General features: G+C 46.3%; 1 protein-coding gene across 3 annotated transcripts in view; it reads left to right on the forward strand.

Moving 5' to 3' along the window:
* The window catches only part of IRF7 (interferon regulatory factor 7), a 28,734-nt gene extending 14,271 nt beyond the window's left edge, over positions 1-14,463 (forward strand). The window contains exons 7-13 of one of the 3 annotated variants that reach the window (XR_014792204.1): positions 1,838-1,963; positions 2,106-2,333; positions 3,045-3,251; positions 5,409-5,795; positions 9,340-9,458; positions 10,798-11,727; positions 11,848-13,396. Coding sequence is in view for 2 of the 3 variants with exons in the window: in XM_084857154.1 (XP_084713280.1) it covers positions 1,838-1,963; positions 2,106-2,333; positions 3,042-3,251; positions 5,409-5,795; positions 9,340-9,458; positions 10,798-10,956 (1,229 nt within the window). In the remaining variant the exon portion in view is untranslated. Of the gene's footprint in view, positions 1-1,837; positions 1,964-2,105; positions 2,334-3,041; positions 3,252-5,408; positions 5,796-9,339; positions 9,459-10,797 lie in introns of all 3 variants that reach the window. The other 2 variants (XM_084857161.1, XM_084857154.1) reach the window with 2 other exon arrangements.
* The last annotated feature ends 3,998 nt before the right edge of the window (positions 14,464-18,461 follow it).

The following is an 18,461-nucleotide window of genomic DNA, read 5'->3' on the forward strand; positions in this document are numbered from 1 at the left end:
CAGAGCTGGGGGGCAGTGGCAGCTCCCCGAAGTTGCGTGGATAAGGCATGGGGTCCAAGGCAGTGGTGCCCACTTCAGAACGACCAGGGACTAGTTGTGGTGCCTCCCCAGAATCTAGGGATGTACGAAAGTGACTTACCTTTTTGCGGATTCTGTTCATGGGGGGGGGGAGGCGTTCCGTCCCTCCCCCCAGAATCCTCGACGGGGGTGGGGGAGGCGATCCGATCCTCCCCCCTGGAATCCTCGATGGCCAGCTCTGCTCCACGGCGGCTCTGCGGAGCAGCCGGCCAGGGCCATCCGCAGCTGGATTTCCAGCCCCAGTGGCTGCTGGGTAAAACAAAAAACAAAAAAACGGCGTACGCAAATGGCAGCGGCTACGGCTGCCGCCATTTGCGTTCCTTATTTTTCGCCATCGTAGTCTACGTAAATATTTACGTAGACTATTTCGGCGAAAATAAAGGGGAACGCAAATAGCGTAGTGGGCACTATTTGCGTCCCTTTTTGATTCTCCGTTTTAGCCTACGTAAATATTTACGTAGACTAAGACAGCGAAAAATAAGGAACGCAAATAGCGGCGGCCATAACTGACGCCATTTGTGTACGTGTTGTTGTTGTTGTTGTTTTTTTACCGGGATGTGATAGGCTACGTAAGTCTTTACGTAGCCTATCACATCTCTGTAAAAAACAAAACAAATGCCAGACTGCAAATGGCGGTGGTGGCAGCCAGTCGGAAGACCAGCCGCCGGAGCCGCCACCGCCCAGAACATCCGCCCCAGGTAAGTCTCGTCCTGGGGGGGATCCGCGGGGGGGGGTGGCAGGCCATTCCGCCACAGATTTCAGGGGGGTGAATGCACTGGCATTCGGCCTCACCGAGATCCGTGGCGGAATTCTCTGACATCCCTACCAGAATCACTGTCACTGTCCAAGGGCTTCCAGGTCTTGCGCCATGACAAAATTGGAGATGGGATGTGCATGAGTATGTTGCCCTGTCCCCCAACTCCCCCATACTCCTGGCTACTTCAGAGGTCTTTGCACGTTGATTGCAAAGGTTCGTATAGGGCCTTGTAAGCGCATTCGGTTGTGGAGGGGTCCCGATCACAGAAGCTCTGTAAGCCCATTCAGCACAACAGCCTTACAAACTCCATGCAGATGTTTGTGCTCCATGCACAAAGATCTCGGGCGTCGCTGGCGATGTCTGGCGGTGGGGTGTGTTTGTGCTCAGTTTAGCTGTAACTGGGTTGCAGGCAAATGCCGGCCTAGGACTTCAGAGGGTTATAGGAGAAACTGGTATTCTTGGGACACACCTGGGCATGGGAATGACAGCTCACCAGGTCCTCTTTCCAAAATGGCAGCAGGTTAATAATGACATAGCCTTCACTGCTTCTTTTCTTCACTCTGCCTGCCTGCCTGCTTCTCTGAACTTGCAAGAAAGAGGAGACTGTTAATGGTGCTAAATTTCAGAAGTAGAGCTGGTGTCGCACCACACTGACACCATTCCAAACCGAGGTAGATTTCATCTGCCCAAATGCACCACTGATCATGCCTGTCTGCCATTAAGATTCCCCTTTCTGCTGCTCAATGGTCCAGTTTGTGTAACCAGCACAACTGCAACTTGGTGCAGAGGGCAGCCAAGCATCTGTGCATAGTTTGGTGCTCAGTCAGCTTGCTGAGTGTCGTGTAGACTTCCTTCTGTTTTGGTACAGAAAGGTGAGGTGGCGTCCCAGCTCCTTAGCCCAGTAGGTTGAAAGAGTCCGCCTCCACACTTGAGAACGGATGGTCCCAAGAGGTGACAGAGTGGGTCCTAATGTGCATATATGCCTTTGTGTGTGTGCCACAGTGCCGACTGGGAACACAGCAGAACACCTCACTCAGCACAACGGTGATGTACTCCAGTGGGTTATGCAGCAAGCTAACCTGAATCTGCCAGTCTCATGGGCTTCTACTCCAGTCGCTCATCCTATAGGTAGGTCTACATGTGTGTTTGACAGCCTCTTCCTGTGCCTATTCCTCAGGCTCTGGGCTCTAAAGCTGTGTCCATAAACAGTACGTTCCGTGTTATCTTTTCTTGTTAGTGACGTTGTTTTTCTTCCTCCACAATACACCAGCTCCATATGAACAAGGCAGTGCATATGCAATCTCTCATACTGACCAAAATGGCTGCCTGCCTCTAGGGAATGGAGTAGAGAATGAACCAGTGGCGAATAATGGTTACGAAGAACCATCCAGGTGGCTGGCTGAAAACACAGCCAGCGTGGATTCCCGGTCAGCTGTCACTCTTCCGCTGCAGCATGTTCAGCGAAACTCCCCTAGCACAAATCAAATTAACCACATGGGTGAGTAATGGACCCTGCCGTCTCCATGTCTGAATTTACCCCAGATGGAGAATTATGCCAAAAAGGAACATACCGAGTTTCACTGTGATAGTTCAGTGTGCAAGGAACAACTGTAATGACAGTGTTGAAAAGAAAGATAATTAATTCCTCAAATATGCACATGATAAATTGTCTTAATATTGTGTGACTTAAAATCAATACAGTATATGTTCAAGGGAGATATTGTGTTGGATCCAGATTTAGTCGTATTTATAGAAGAGCCACTGAGATCAATGGGGCTTAAGTTAGTTAATGACAAAATGCCCAACAGGCAAGTTAAAGCGAAGACTCTGATTTACTTAGACAACAAACAGAAGCAGGTGATCAGCCAGTGTGAGGTCTGTGTGTTTTAATGTAGCCCCTGTTGAAACTGATAGGAGGATTAGATTACTGGAGTTGCCTACGCAATCCCGCAGCAATGATTTTGAAAGAGGGAGGAGGCTACAGGAGGGGCACTTTATTCATAGCCCAGTGTGGCTAAAGCAGCCCGCCTGCAGCCTGCTGCCCTCCAGATGTGTTGGACTACAATTCCCATTATCCCATTGGCTGTGGTGGGTGGGGATGATGGCAGCTGTAGTCACTCCAGGTTAGGAGAGGCTGGACTAAAGCATAAATATCTATTGTAGCTACAAGTAAGAGAATATCCAGGGTGTTTCTGTTCTGTACTAGCAGAAGCCCTCTACAGTAATGACTGCTTCATTGAAAATATGTTCATGAATGAAGAACCTCAGGGTGACGGAGTGATGAACAATGCAACAAGGAATGACTATCAGCCAACAAGCCAGCAAGTGATGGTGGAACAGAACATATTTGAGCCCCTAGTTGTCGCCCCAGTAGAACAGCCCCCTGTCAGTACTGTTCCACCGCAGAACAACGCAGGTCAGTGAAATGCATCTTCCGTGGGTTCGGGAGGGCAGCAGGTTCAGCTCTCTGGGCAGGTTCTGCCCTGAAAGGCAGCCAAGGAATTATGCCAAATAATTTCTTGAAATAAATAAATAAACTTGAAATAAATAAACAATGGCTACAGAAGAAAATTTTGTATTTTTTGACAGGCTGGGCTAGGGGTGGGGGAGCTGGCCCAGTTCAGTGCTCAGGAGGGAGTACTCACTGTCTGCCTTTAATCTTAAAAGCCCATATGTCAGGCAGAACGTAATATTGTAAAGCTCACTCGACGATCCTGCTTCAGAGCGATTCTGAGGGTAATATGTGTGGTGGCAGGGGAGAAGTTATGTACACCACCCTGGGCTCCTTGGAGGAAGGGTAGGCTAAATGTGTGTTAATACGCATAAAATTCCAAAATCCATATTAAGGCAATGCCTTTATTAGGCCAACTCAAAGGTCACCCCCCAAATGTGCAAGCTTTTGAGATCTCCACATCTCTTTGTTAGATAAGATGTTACAAAAAGTGGGGGGCGGGGAGAAGGGCTGACTGAAGTCATGCAGTTGGTCTTTTTTTCCTCCTCCCCTCTCCTCCCCCCACCCATTTGCTCTGAAACATCTTGTTTGATGAACAGATCTCGCACATTTTGGGGTGATCTTTTAGTTGGCCTAATAAAGGTATTGTGCTAATAAGGAGTTGTTGTTGTTGTTTTCTTCCAGCCAACATTGGCTACCTTTGCATATTTCTGTGAATAACACTGTAACTTTAAGGGGCTGTAAGTAGAAGTGTCTAATGCATGGGGGAGGGGGTCAGCATGATGCTGGGAAACTTCTGCACTGATAAATTGCTGCAGAGAAAGAGCTTGCTGTGGGGAGGCAATTGCTGTGGGAATTATTTTGAGGTGAATATACACGCACAATTAGCTGCTTGTTCATATGAGTTGTCTCCGAGCACCCTAACAGTAAGATGGCAGCTTCCCCTATTGCAAATTAGAGTTTGAAAGGGTCCTTTTTATGATGGGTACCAAATTTTCTGGGGTTCCTTGGTTTTGGACTGTACTGCCCAAGCTGATGCTGCTGATCTCTCATCTCTGCCACCTGGAGGGAGCAATCTAATGGCCACTAGACACTGTCTAGAGGGCCATAGGATTTTTTGGTTTGTGGGAACTGAGGTCAGAGCCAGGGTTCTGAACACAGTTCTAAGAAACCACACTCTCCTCCCCCACCCCCTTGTAGCCGGCGCAGTTCTCTCCAGCTACGTCTATGCGCTTGAAAATGGAGGACAGGGGAAGGGGAAACAGCAGAAGCTGCTATACACAGCTTCCTATGTGCTGTGTGACCTCCTTCCCTCCCCCTCCCCAAAGCGGTGGTTTGACAGCTGAAATCAGCCATCTAGCCAAAAATGCAGGGTGGCTGGAGCACGGAGGATCATCTCCGTGCTTCAGCTGCCCTGCATAGGATAGTTGGCAGCCTCCAGCTTCAGAGGTTGCCAACTATCCGGATAAGATTGCGCCCTAAATGAGCCAAAGTCTGCATGTGGCCAAGAACAGTTTCTTTGTGGCTTGGCTGCAATGATCTTCAGCTAGAGATCTAACTCTTTAAGATGATGGGCCCTCGCTGAATTGAAACAGAATCATTTTGACAACCTTTTCCATTGTCTAACAGCTGGGAAGCTCCTCTTTGCAATCTGAATCGATCCCCTGGCCATTAACTGCAGAGCGTGGCCAGTCATGTTCTGTGAAAGCCACTTAATTTGCACTTCCGTGGAGAGGGTGTTTCAAAATTGGGGCATCACGACAGAGAAGGTTCTCTTCCTAGTTGTCCACTGTGTATTTAAGGATTGTGGATCAATGTATCCTGCCTTCCTTCAATGTGTCTTCCACAATTCTTCATAAACATTCTCTCCCGCATTTTTCTTGTTTTTATGCCCGAAAGCGGAGACTGTAGTGCTAGCTTGCTTGCTTTCGCCCTGCTGATGAGAATTTAACTTCCTGTTTGAATACGATGGTTCTATGAATGCACCATCCAAATAGTGTTTTTCTCTGTGTTCATGTAAATATCTTTCTGCAGATGCCTTGTCAGCATGCAACCCTTTACAGACATGGAGAAGGTGAGAGTCTATCCACTAGATTAAGCGCAACCCTGTGTCTCTTGCAGCAGGAACAAGCTCGCTTAACCTAGATGTCTCCATCTACTACCGAGGGAAGCTGCTGTATGAATCAGACGTGGACATGAACAGCTGTATGTTCACCTACAACAACCACCACCACCACGAGGCGCTCGACAGTCTGCAGAAAATAGAGTTTCCAAGCCCGGAGATTCTGCCTGATCAGAAGCAGGTTCAGCACACCTTGACTCTGCTGCAGAACGCAGGTCTGCTGCTCTATCAGAAGAATGAGAAGCTCTGTGCCAAGCGCCTTGGTAAATGTAAGGTCTTCTGGGCCTTCTCTAAGCAGCTGGACAACATGGCTGAGCATCCTCAGCCCAGATTGTTGCCACGGGATGTTGACACAGAGATCTTCAACTACGAAAAATTCTGTCAAGGTGATTGTCTAAGGAGATGGTGCTTCCTCTGGCAGGGGTGCAGAATCCAGGCCCAGGAGACAAACCTGGCCCTCTGAGGTTCCCCAGATAGGCACGCACCCTTTCCCCCAACCACTGAGCATTTTGTGCTTTGCCTGGTGTTTGTGCACTTTTTCCTCCATTCTAAAGCACTGAGATGCTTCTCCTAAGCCTTCGTTACTGGCAGTAGGAGCTTTGAGCTAAAATATGCTGGTATTTTGACTCCGCCTCTTTGCCTTCAGCCCCGCCCACCACTAGAATGCAGCCCCCGAGAACTTGCCTGAAATGGCGTTCAGCCCTTGGGCTGAAAAGTTCTGCACCTCTGTTGTATGGGCACCAAATAAATGGTTCTGAGTTGATTTTGCATAGCTGTTCACTTTTAATTTTTTCAAAATGAGTATATTGTAAAACTCTTTTTTTCTCTCTTTGCAATGCTGACTGAAGCGCCTCTGTGCGGGGGAAATGTATCAGGCCAGGAGGCTTTCAGTTGAAATCTTGCTGCCTGACAAAACATCTCGAAAGCCTCTAACTGAGTCAATCGAAGGCTGCTCCTAGGACTTTAACATTGTAATTTGCTTCCTGTTAAAAAACAACAACACCAACAACACATCCTATGTGGTTTGGCTATTGCACACACTTCCAAAACCATTTCATACAGGTGGATGGTGTTGGATGTTATCAATAGGCTGCTATTTTCATCTAATCCAGCTGTTGTGCTCTTGGTGTCTCAGTATGATAGGGGGCTGGATATGGGTAAGACAGATAAAGCAGGTACTGGATGCAGTATTTATCATTCTGAGAATTTCTACTTCTGTCTGTTCTTTAAATTAAGATAACTAGGTTCTAACCCATAAGGCTTCAGAGTGTGTGGGCAGTGGCTGATGGATATGATGGGTTGGATAGCACAGATAATGACATGGCGTCCGTGAGCTGGAGAAGACTTTTGCTTTCCATATGACTCGCAAAGGAGAGTAAACTATGAATAATATGCCAACATACCCATAATTCATGCATGTGCCTTGTTATGAGAGCTTTTTCTTCCAGGTGGGGTACCCACAATCCTGGTTGTGCCTCCTTGAACATAAGCTGTCACTTTGCAGTGATTTCATTCTGGCTGTAAAGCTTGTGCCCCCTTGAATTGGGCACAGAGCTTAGGGTAGGGGGAGAATACTACTACTTAGAATTTATATAGGGTTGGATCCAATAATACTACTTAGCCTGGATCTGACCCTATATAACAGCTAACTTAGTTGCACTTAGGTCCTGTTGAAATCAGTAGGGCAAGTTAGTAACGATGTAAGTCCTATTGCTTTCAATGGGAAATAAGTGCAACTAACTTAGTCTCGATCCAACTCGTAGTGTGTTAGAGAATTCAAAGCAGCTCACAAATTATTTTGGTAGTCCTTACATTAACTCTGTAAGGTAGGTCAGTATTCTGCTATAGATGAGGCTTTCCTATGGCCATCTACTGCATTTTTATGGCTGAAGTGCAGTTTATTGGCTCAGGAAATTTCCCTTGCTTAGCAGTCTCTTGCTGATAAAACTACACCAGCAGTACTGTACAAATTCAATATTGTTACGTAACAACGCATGTGCATAAAAGCCTGTTACAAGAAATTAAATCACCTTGTGTTGTGATTGCAGACTGGCACTTGAAACTGGATTAAGAGCTTATTAATGTCCGAAAATTGCATCTCCTATATTGTCCTATTCCAAGGGTGTTTTCACATACGAAGCTTAAATCTGTTTGCACTTATAATGTAAATGTCTAAATCTACAGTGGTGAGAACAAGTTTGTGAACCCCATAGGATTGTCACATATTTCCAACCTAAAATGTTACTCGATCTTTATCTAACCCCATAATCCTAGATAAGGTACAATAGACAACTTGATTAAACAAATGACACACAAACTGATGCTCTTTCAACATATCCACAACTGATTCAACATTCAATATCCATGTGTGAAAAAGTATGTGAACCTTTAGATTCAGTGCCTGGTGGCACCCCCTGGAGCAGCAATGACTTCAAGTAAGTGGTTCCTGTAACTGTTGGTCAGTCTCTCACATCGATTTTGAGGAATTTTGACCCATTCCTCCTTACAAAACTGCTTCAGCGCAGTGACATTTGAGGGCTTCCTTGCGTGAACTGCTCGCTTCAGGTCCTGCCACAACATTTTGATGGGGTTTAGGTCTGGACTTTGACTAGGCTATTCTAAAACATGGAATTTCTTCTTCTGCAGCCATTCTTTCGTAGATCTGCTTGTATGTTTAGGATCATTGTCATGTTGCTGACCCACTTTCATTTCAGCTTCAGCTCATGGACAGATGGCCTGACATTCTCCTCTAGAATCTTCCGATACACTGATTCATGGTTGTGTCAGTGATGGCCAGCTGTTCAGGTTCTGAGGCTGCAAAGCAGGCCCAAACCACCATGCTTGATGGTTAGGATGAGGTTCTTCTGCTTGAACTCAGTGTTTGTTTTCCTCCAAATGTAACGTTTCTCATTGAGGCCAAAAAGTTCTACCATTGACTTATCTGGCCAGAGAACGTTGTTCCAGAAGTCTTTGGGAACTTCAGATGGGCAGCAGTGTTCTTTTTAGAGAGCAGTGGTTTCCTCCTGGCTATCCTCCCATGAACACCATTCTTGTTCAGTCTTTTTTTAACCATTGAGTCATGAATGCTCACATTAGCCAAAGTAAGAGTGGCCTGCAGATCCTTGGATGTTACTTTGGGGTTCTTTTCGACTTCCTGGATGATGCACCGGTTTGTTCTTGGAGAGATTTTCGTAGGATGACCACTCCTGGGTAGCATGACTGTGGTCTTGAACCTTCTCTATTTATATACTATCTGTCTGACAGTTGATTGGTGGAGCCCCAAACCTTAGTAATGGTTTTGTAACCCTTTCTAGACTGATGAGCAGCAATAACTGCTTTTCTGAAGTTCTCAGAGATGTCTTTTGATCGTGGAATGACATTTTCCACACAACAGTATGGTGAAGGCAAAACTCAAAAAGTTTCTAATCCTTTTATAGGGTGGGGCCTCACAAACTCACCCCTGAAGCTCACCTAATTAACTTACCTAATTAAACACCTGATTCTAGTTATTCCCTTTAATTGAGCTGATGCAACCAGGGGTTCACTTCCCTTTGCACAAACCCTGCCTCTAAAGTACTCATTGTTTGCCTAATTTATACATTATTTTATTTCACAGGGCACAGTATTGGTTAATATAAACCCTACTGGATATTTAGAAAAGGACTGGTTTTGATTCATGAAGGCTATCATGGTAAAATGATGGAATTTCTGTAATTATCATTTGGGTTCACAAACTTTTTCTCACCACCGCATACTGGCTAGGATGGATGTGCTGACCTGCATTAGTCTTCATACACAGCATAGTCTGGAAGCGGCTCAAATGGCTTTTTAGTGACACATGTGAAAACACCTTTAGATGTGATTTCTTTTTACCCTCCTTTTTTGTTCACGGACACACACAGTGGCTTACACAATCTTTCCCTTTAACAGAATTGAGGGATTTCCATGAGAGTCGCAGATGTTCATCTCCTGACTACACCATCTACCTGTGCTTTGGACAGTGTTTTTCTGCCGCCAAACCCAAGGAGTCCAAACTAGTCTTGGTGAAGGTGAGCAAAGAGAATCCTCTTAAGTCAGGAGCAGGCAACTTGTGGCACTCCAGATGTTTTGGCCCCCAATTTCAATCAGCCCTAACCAGCATATGTGGGATGATGGCAGTTGTAAGCTGGAGGGCCACAAGATGCCCACCCCTATCTTAAGTTAGCACCACCAAGTGCTGTCTCCAGAATAGAAGTACTGGTTGGTCCATTTGTGCAAGCAGAATCTTGTAAGGCCATTTCACCAAATAAAGTGGTTGGAGTGTTGGACGACTGCTGGGTTCTAGTCCCCAGTGACTTTGGGCCAGTCACTGACTCTCAGCCTATCTACCGCACAGGCTTGTTGCAAGAATAAAAAGGGAGAGGAGGAGGCCATGTAAGCTGCCTTGCGCTCCTTGCAAGAGGAAAAAAGGCGAGATATAAAGAAGTACAGGCATTTCTTCTCTAGCCCTTGCTGCCTCGAAAGCTGCACCTATTGCTCTCACAAACCCATGGAGGATGTATTGACTGACCTGCACTGTTCTGCAGTGGAGTGGTATTTATTTATTTATTACATTTATATCCCACCTTTTTTCCTCCAAGGAACTCAAGGTGGCATACATAATCCTCCTCCCCCTCTGTTTTATCCTCACAACAACAACCCTGTGAGGTAGGTTGGGCTGAGAGTCTGTGACTGGCCCAAAGTCACCCAGTGAGCTTCCATGGCCAAGTGGGGACTAGAACCCGGATCTCCTGGCTCCCAGTCCAGCACTCTTGCCACTACACCACACTGTAGGGGAGGCACAAATCTGTTCTACTACAGCTTGTTGGCAGCTGGTAAGACATTCCTTGTTGCATTGTTAAATCACTCCATTTTAAACTTCTCCTTCCCTACTGGAGGGAGAAATTGTTTCATTTGTTTCTTTTTTGAACATGATTCTAGCCTTCTGGCTCACATTCTTCGAGTGCCAGTAGATAGTAAAGCCAGACTTGCATTTCTCCTCAGTGTTTGGCTAAACTGCTTTAGGCTGGAGACAGGCAATGGTTTAAAGAGATGGAGGTGGTATACAAGTAATTTCTTTTGCCCTGCTGTTGCCTCTAGTAAAAACATGTTTTGCAGTTCTTCCAAAAAACCCCACCCCATTTACCCAACATGTAGTGGTACAAGTGTAGGCATCAATGGCACAAAGACCACTTTGGTATTACCTTTGACTCTCTAAAAGAAATGTAGTTGGTCAGTCTGCATCCCTAGACATCTTTGCTTGATGATGGATGCACATATATTTTGGTGGCTGCGTTAAGGGGAACTGTGTGTGGATGTATGTAATATATCTCTGTAAATAGACTTAACTGGCTTCTGTATCTCTTACAGTTGGTGCCAAAGTTTTGTAAACAATGGCATGAATTTGTGCAAGGAGAAGGAGCCTCATCCTTGAACAGCGAAAACATGAGCTTACAAATCTCCAACAGCCTACTTGATATGATGGAATATCTAAATAACATCCTTATGCAGACTGAGGAGGCATCTTGAGCTCCCTGTTCCCTCTCAACAGTTTAAGTAGTAGGGCTCCGTGTTTTGTGAAGTGGGAGGTGGGGTTGGCTTTCCCTGTTTGGCTGAGGAAGTATAATTTTAAAAGCACTTTATCAGGTTTGGGTATTTGGTCAGCCTACAAAGAATTTTGCAAATAGTGCTACCAGTGACCTGAGGTGGAAACTGCATGTTGTCATACCACAAGGATGCAGATAGAAAGTAGCATTCTGAATGGAGTTCTCCCTAGTAGCCAGTTGGAACACTTGCCCTGTTACACGGCACCATATTATGAATCTCCCCATGCGTGCCAGTGGCAGCCAAGGATGTGGGTTGGAGGAGAGGGAACTCTTGTCACAGGATCTTGTCATGGGGCAAGCATTTCTGGACATTACAGAGGGAAACCTGGCAACAGGACTACAATTACATCTATTGTATGCATTTTTCTCGCTCCCCATAATGTACATAATGTGTATTCCAGAGTGACTATCCAAATGTTTGGGATGTTACCCCTGCTCTTTGCAAGTGAGTCCGACTTCTCATATCTTTCTGGGATAGGGTTATGGTCAGGGTTGTGTGTATTCCACACTTAAAGAAAAATTAATTTTACACCCAAATGCTGTGACCTGTAGGAACAATGCAGACTTGCCACATTTGCATAACTTGTTCAGGCATTGCTAATCGTGGGTGAAGCAAAGAGACTGTCGCCCTGCTCCCGACCTCTGGAAGCCTTAACTCTGCCACTGCTCTGGCTTGCAAGATCTTGGCAGACACGCTTTCCACTGTATCAGGGGTGGGGAACCTGTTGTGCTAGACCTCCCATCATCCCTGACGTTGGCCATGTGGGCTTGGCCTGATAGGAGTTGGACTCCAACAGAATCCAAAGGGCCACAGGTTCCCCATCCTCAAACTACATCTGCATAGCAAAAAAATAAAAAGCAAACCACTGTTTTCAGGAAATGGAGTTCTGTGCCCAGTGCCGTATTCTCCTGCCAGCAGCCTTCTGGCATGCACACAGCTTTGGTTTTTCAGGTGGAAGAATACCTGTGTCTTTTGTACTGATCTCTTCCCCCAGCCCAAGGTAGGTGGCTGCTTCGGTTGCCATTTTTACCCCGTCTCTCTCTCCCCCCCCCCCCCAAGCTGGAGTGCACAAAGATTTGCACATGTTATGTGCAGGTTGCTCAAGTATTTTACTTTACAACAATAGTACTGCAGGTGTGGTCAGCTTATCTGTGTAGCTACTCTGCAATTTAGGCCTGCTGCAGAGGGCAAGAGCTTGTCATGTGCGTAGAGTGGGCCAGCTCGGACTTCTTCTGGCCAAAGGGACGAGCTTGATTTTTGCCACTCTACATGAAGCGTGATGTCATGACCTTGCTGTTGCTATTGGTTCAACTACATTAGGTTTGAGAAGGCATAATGCTACTAAGACTGTAGCCCAAGTCCTTTGCCAAGGGGAAGAAAGCAGTCATGAGGTTGGCCTCTCCCTCCCCCCCCGGGGGGGGCACTTCATTGTGTGACGTGAGAGGTGTGCCCCAGTGTCCTTTGCCGTCTTCCTGGGATATAGGCTCAGCGAGGGCCATGCCAACATTCCCCGTCACAGGGGCGTACCCAACCAGCATAGGAAATGGCGAGGACAGTCCAGGGGTGCTCCCATTCAGCATGCCTCTCCGGAAGCTACCTGTGTCGATGAAAGCACAGACTGCTATTGCGGTCACCTCCATCGGCCATGTGGACTGCAGCGAGTACACCTGACTCCCTTATGCCAGGGGCAGGCAGCCCCCCCCCCGATGTGCAACTCCCATCAGCCCTAGCCAGCAATCAGGGATGATGGGAGCTGTAGGCCAAACATCTGGAGGGCTGCAAGTTACCCACTCCGGCTTTATGCACAAGCCATGCCCGTTTGCCCCAGCACAAGGGGCCTGTGGGAGGGCGTCAAAGTGCTGCTCCTCGTAGACCTGTCATGAAAAAGCCCTGAGGCCACTGCAGGGCCCTTGGTTATCGAGGAAGGGAGTGGGGATGAATGTGCTACTTGTGCCCCCCCCAGCTGTTCTCATTGTCATTTACATGTGGAGGGCAACTGTCTGCAGAGACCTGGTTTTCCTGGGCTCTGCATTTCTGGGAGACCCTCCACAGAGAGAGGCAGCAGAGAGTGGCCCTCTGTGTATAGAGGGAGGGGGCTGCCACCAGTGTGCTCATCCCTGCTCACCTCATGTGTAGAGCCTGCACATGAGAAGGACACCTGGGTAGGGTTTTAGTTCATTAGAAATGAATGTTTTGGGTGGATACTGTCTACCCCGCATCTGTATCTGACTCGGGACAAGATGATAAGAGATAAGGTCATCAAGTAGCTACATGCACACTGTAGTCAGTTAACTGCCTGGTAAAGGATTGAAAATGGGATAGAGTTAAGGGTATGTGTGGGTAGAAATTTGCTTCTCTTAGGGTGCAATCCTATGGCCGCTAGACAGTGTCTAGACAGCCATAGGATTTTTTCGTTTCTAAGAACTGAGCTCGGAGCTAGTGCTCTGAGCTCGGTTCCCAGAAATCCTACTCCCTGCCTCCGCCACGGGTCATCCCCAGTCCATGCTTGGAGGGGCGGGGCGGAGCGGAGTGGCGCAGCCGAGAAGGGGGCATTCCTCGGGAAGGGGACCATGGAAGCGCCGTTACAACACCTCCTATGAGCCGTCCGGCCTCTGCCCCCAGCCCCCAGTCCCCGCTCCGAGGCTCCCCAGTTAGAGAGCTGAAATCATCTGTTTAGCTGCAAATGCAGGGCAGCCGGAGTGTGGAGGAGGAGATCCCCTAAATGCTCCGTCCACCCTGCATTGGATAGTTGGCCACCTCCAAGTTGGAAGGTGGCCGACTATCCCCATTGGATTGCTCCCTTCAAGTGTAATGGCAGAGAATGGTAAGATTGCCATCCGCTTTAGTGGGTTCTCCATATTTCAGAATACTGATGCACAATAGGAGGTTCCTCCTAGCCCTCTGTTGTCATTGGCAGAGAATGGGGCTTCTTTTGTTTGGGCATGAAGAGGGGACGTAGTGTGGAAACAGGACGAATCCTTACTAAGGAAGCCAAACAATCATTCAGCTTTGGCAGGGTAGAGCTTAGGCCACAATGTGGAAGGTTTTATGCAGCTGGGTAGGTGTGTTCTGTTCATTTTACAGCAAAAATGTGGCAGGCATCTTAAACACAAATCTGTTACTAAGTTCGGATTTTTCATGAATCTGACCTGCGGATTATGCAGTGGATAGGCTTTTCCCCCTGTCAAGCAGATTCCGCAGACTTGCAGGCCAGTTTTCTAATTTCCCTGAATTTTGCGAAAATTTCATCACAGAAAAATACGCAAACTAAAAAACTGACCAAAAACGTGCACTTCCCCCATAGGCTGTGGGAAAATGCACATTTGGGGGGAATTTTCACATCTGTGAAATTGCACAAATGTGAATTTGCACAAATTTGGAAACAAAAAAAAACCAATTCCGTTGATGGGCAGATGACGGAACGACAAGTGCCTGACAATCTGTGAAACACAGACAGAATGGAATTTACACAATTCGTACATCCCTAGTAGCTCCTGTGCAACTTTATACATTTTTACTCAGAAGCAGGTCCCAGCAACTTTATACATGTTTACTCAGAAGCAGGTCCCATTGTGTTCAGTGAGGCTTACTCATTAGTAAGTGCATTTAGCATTTTGGCCTTATTCTTTAAGATGCCACACAGTGATGTGTGTTTTCTGGCATGTTTTCCACAATGCAAATTTGCATAGGGTTATTTGCATTGGAAAATCATTAGGAAGCGATTTAATTTAGCGTTTTTACTCAATACAAGTAAAATAAACAAGAAACCTTTAAAAAGTACCCCATGTTAATTTTTGTGGATGTCTGGGTCATGCTGGAAGTTGTTAGCCTTTTTTCTGGCTAAACATGCATAGCATTGATGTGATTTGTGTTACATTATGTAGACATTTTCATTTGAATAATTGTAAAAAATTAAAGACAATAGCATTCCCTTACAGTGACTAAATCTAAGAAAGAAAGAAAGGTACTGAAAAGTGTTGACACACTAAGGGAGCAATCCTATGGCCGCTCGTTAGCAGCTAGACGGCCATAGGATATGTCGGTTCCCTGAGAACCGACCCCCCACCCTGCACTGCCTCGCAGGCAGCTCAGAACATCCCTGTGCTCTGCATTTGAAAGAAGAGCATGGAGTGCCGAAAACGGGATGTTCCGGGGGTGGGGGTGCGGGAGGTGGAAATGCTGATATGACACATCCTATGTGTCTTCCAGCAGCCGCTTCTACTGCTCCACCTTCCAGCAGCTAGACAGCTGAAATCAGCTGTGTAGCTGCAACTGCAGGGCAGCTGAAGCTCGGAGGGGACGATCCCCTCCGCATTTCCCCTGCCCTGCATTGGATAGGCGGTCACCTCCGAGTTCAGAGATGGCCGCCTATCCCAGTAGGATCGTGCCCTCCTTCAGATTTCCAGATATGTTGGATTACAACTCCCAGCATTGTTCAGTCAGAATGGTTGTCTGGGGATACTGGGAGTTGTAATCCAACACATCTGGAAGGCAGCAGGTTGGGGAAGGCTGCACTAATTAATTTTAGGAAGTCAAAGAACTGTGCATGATAAGCTTACAATCACCCATCTGGTTCAATGAAGTTCAGCTCTCTTCCACTGAGGTTGCTGGGTCACCTTCAGTTTCACTGTCACTACATATTAGTTCCATTTCACACTGAGTATTTCAGAGACATATATGTATTCTTTCACATACCTGCTAGGATAATCACTTGAAAAAACATTAATCACACCTTTGAAACTGCCAAACGTGCCTTATACTGTATTTGCAACTGGTGTTCATTCATTGCTACTTAGGAAATGGAAAATTTTCCACAGAAAAATAAAGCACTGGAAAATTTTCTGCCCTGCATCACTGGCGCCAGAAGATTTTTTTGGGTCTCTTTTATATATAATGTACACTTTTATGAATTAGCTAATTAATAAGTAGTCACTAAGAATGTTTGTCTTGTATAGTTAGGGTGCAACGTATTACTACATACATACGGGCACACTAACACAGAGTCTGTATTATCCAAATGGGTAGATCTGCCTGCCTCTCACTATGACTAGCTATTCTTTTATGGCTTGGTGGTGTTATAAAGGGGGTTCTCCATTTATAGTCAAGTTAAGATACCTATCACTTAACAGGGCAATCCTAGCTTCCAGTTTGGAGTCTGCAATGTCAGAACCTCTCATATATCCAAGGCCTTGCTGGCAGGGCAGATGTGCGGGAGGAGTGGCATTCACCTCTGTTCCTCCAGGGTTGTTTTGTGTTTTTACTATTGCCCTTCCCATTGCAAGCAATGGGAGGGAGAGTCTTTATGCCAGCTGGCATAAGTTCTCCCCCATGTTGGGGGTGTGAGGACTTTGGCTCCTGTGGATCCAAAGCCACCTCCAATTCACCCACAGCATGCCCCCAATCCTACCCCTCTCTGATGACTGAGTAGTAAGCAATGTAGCCTCTCTGAGGTCTGAGCTTTCTCTCTCTCTCTCTCTCTCTCTCACCTCAAAGGAGGAGATCCCAGGGCCAAAGGATTGCACCATAAAGATGCCAAAATCAGTGGCAGCAGTAGCTCTTGTCCATTTTCTGCATAAAACAGATCAAATGCCACCTTTCCTCCTTGCCCCCAACATGCAAAGGCTGTCTTAGGCACATTACAAAAGGACAGGAGCTGAAGGTTCAAAATTAAATTTTAGTAGCTTCTGTCTCAAATTTGGTGTGTTACAGGGAATGTTCTTGGTTGGTTAATACTTGCAGATAATAGGCAGCATTCAACTTCTGTAGGGTCTGCATGCGCTTCATGGAGGCCAATCTTTTATTTTAAAAAATCAAGGGTTCATAGGCAATGGGCTGCAGGCATCTGATACAGTTCAACTGCTGAAGCAAAGAGCATCTAGTCTTGAGCAGCACCTGGATGTGAGATTGGGAACCATCTGTAAGTTGTACTGAACGCTTTTCAGGAAAATGCTCAGGGATCAGACAGCAAGTAAACCTAGGCCATGTAATGGTTGTCCTCCAAATATGAAGATTGCATTCCATATATCAATGAAGTTAAACTCCAAACACAATGTATTCCCAGTCTGTCCACATAGTCCTCTCGAAGTTGAAAAGCAAGGAACCTGTTGCTTCTACAGTTTGTTTCATTTCACCTATCTATGATAGGGGCCTGACTGTTATGCCTGCTTCACATTCAACACTGATTTGCATGCAGTAAAGGGATGTGTGTATCATGCACATGGAATCTGTGCTGGATGCTGCCTATAATACAGAAGCAGCATGGCTATCACAGATTAGGTTCATAGGAAAGTGAAATGAAAGGACCGTAGAGCTTTTTTCACTCCTAAACTTGGAAGGAGGCTCCAGGAATTGGAGTCTGAGAACCCTAGCGTAGTGCACTCAACCACAGTTGTCCATCTCACAGCTTAATGCGATGCCTTTGAAGCATCACTTCATTCAAGCGGGGGTTGGGGGAGCATAGGCAGAACATTGGGTTGCATCCACTGAATGACTGGGTCGGGGGGGCCACACTAATAAGAACTTGGATGCAACCACTCCTTCTCCCAGTGCTAACATGTTCTCTGCACACAGAGCTAGGAGTATGTTCAATAGGGCTTACTCCCCTGTAGGTGTGTTTAGGGTTGGAGCCTTAATCTTTAAGGTACAACATTTTCTCTCTTGTATATACTGTGCAGTTGTATGAATTTGCTAGATTCCTAAACAGTCCATAGGAATGCTTATCTTGTATAATTAGTGTATAACGTTACATATGTAATATACACAGTCAAATGGGTAGATATGCCTGCCTCTCACTATGACTGTTTTTAAGGCCTGATTGTCTTATATAGTCAACAGATTCCCAACAAAACAAATACCTAAAGTATGACACTCCCTCTAAAAAAAAAATCACATATTTATGGTTGTATTCTTATTGTAAGGAGGCAGAAAGTTCACTTTCTGGTGTACACTAGATGTTACCTCTATTTATATGGTGTGGTTCAATTTTACATTGTAAAGGGCTGATTCTTCAGCATAGCTCCATTAACTCTTGTGTCCTCAACACAGATATCAAGAAATGGGACGTGTGTGGGTTTTTAGAATGGGGCTGTTCGCACATAACAAGCCATTGTTTTAAAAACTGATGGGTTGTTGAGGACATGGGCGCACTGCCTCCAGCATGCCCACCTCTTCCACTTTGCCGCACAATCTAGAATCGGCTCTTTCTTAGGTTGCTGAACATGACATCTGAACCCGGACCACTGAGTTGCTTAGGGGCTAAACAACCCAGCAGTTAACCAACAACAAATGGCTCACATCACACTGCAACCTATGAAGGAGCCAATCATGGGTTGCTGAGTAAAAGCCAAAGAGGCACACGCGCTGCAGGCAGCATGCCCACACTGCAGCTCATGCACGGATGTTGTTACATATGAACCACGTCATTGAGA

Source organism: Heloderma suspectum, chromosome 1, assembly GCF_057233095.1.
Source record: "Heloderma suspectum isolate Gila_16-S chromosome 1, 16-S_ref, whole genome shotgun sequence".
Taxonomy (NCBI): Eukaryota; Metazoa; Chordata; class Lepidosauria; order Squamata; family Helodermatidae; genus Heloderma; species Heloderma suspectum.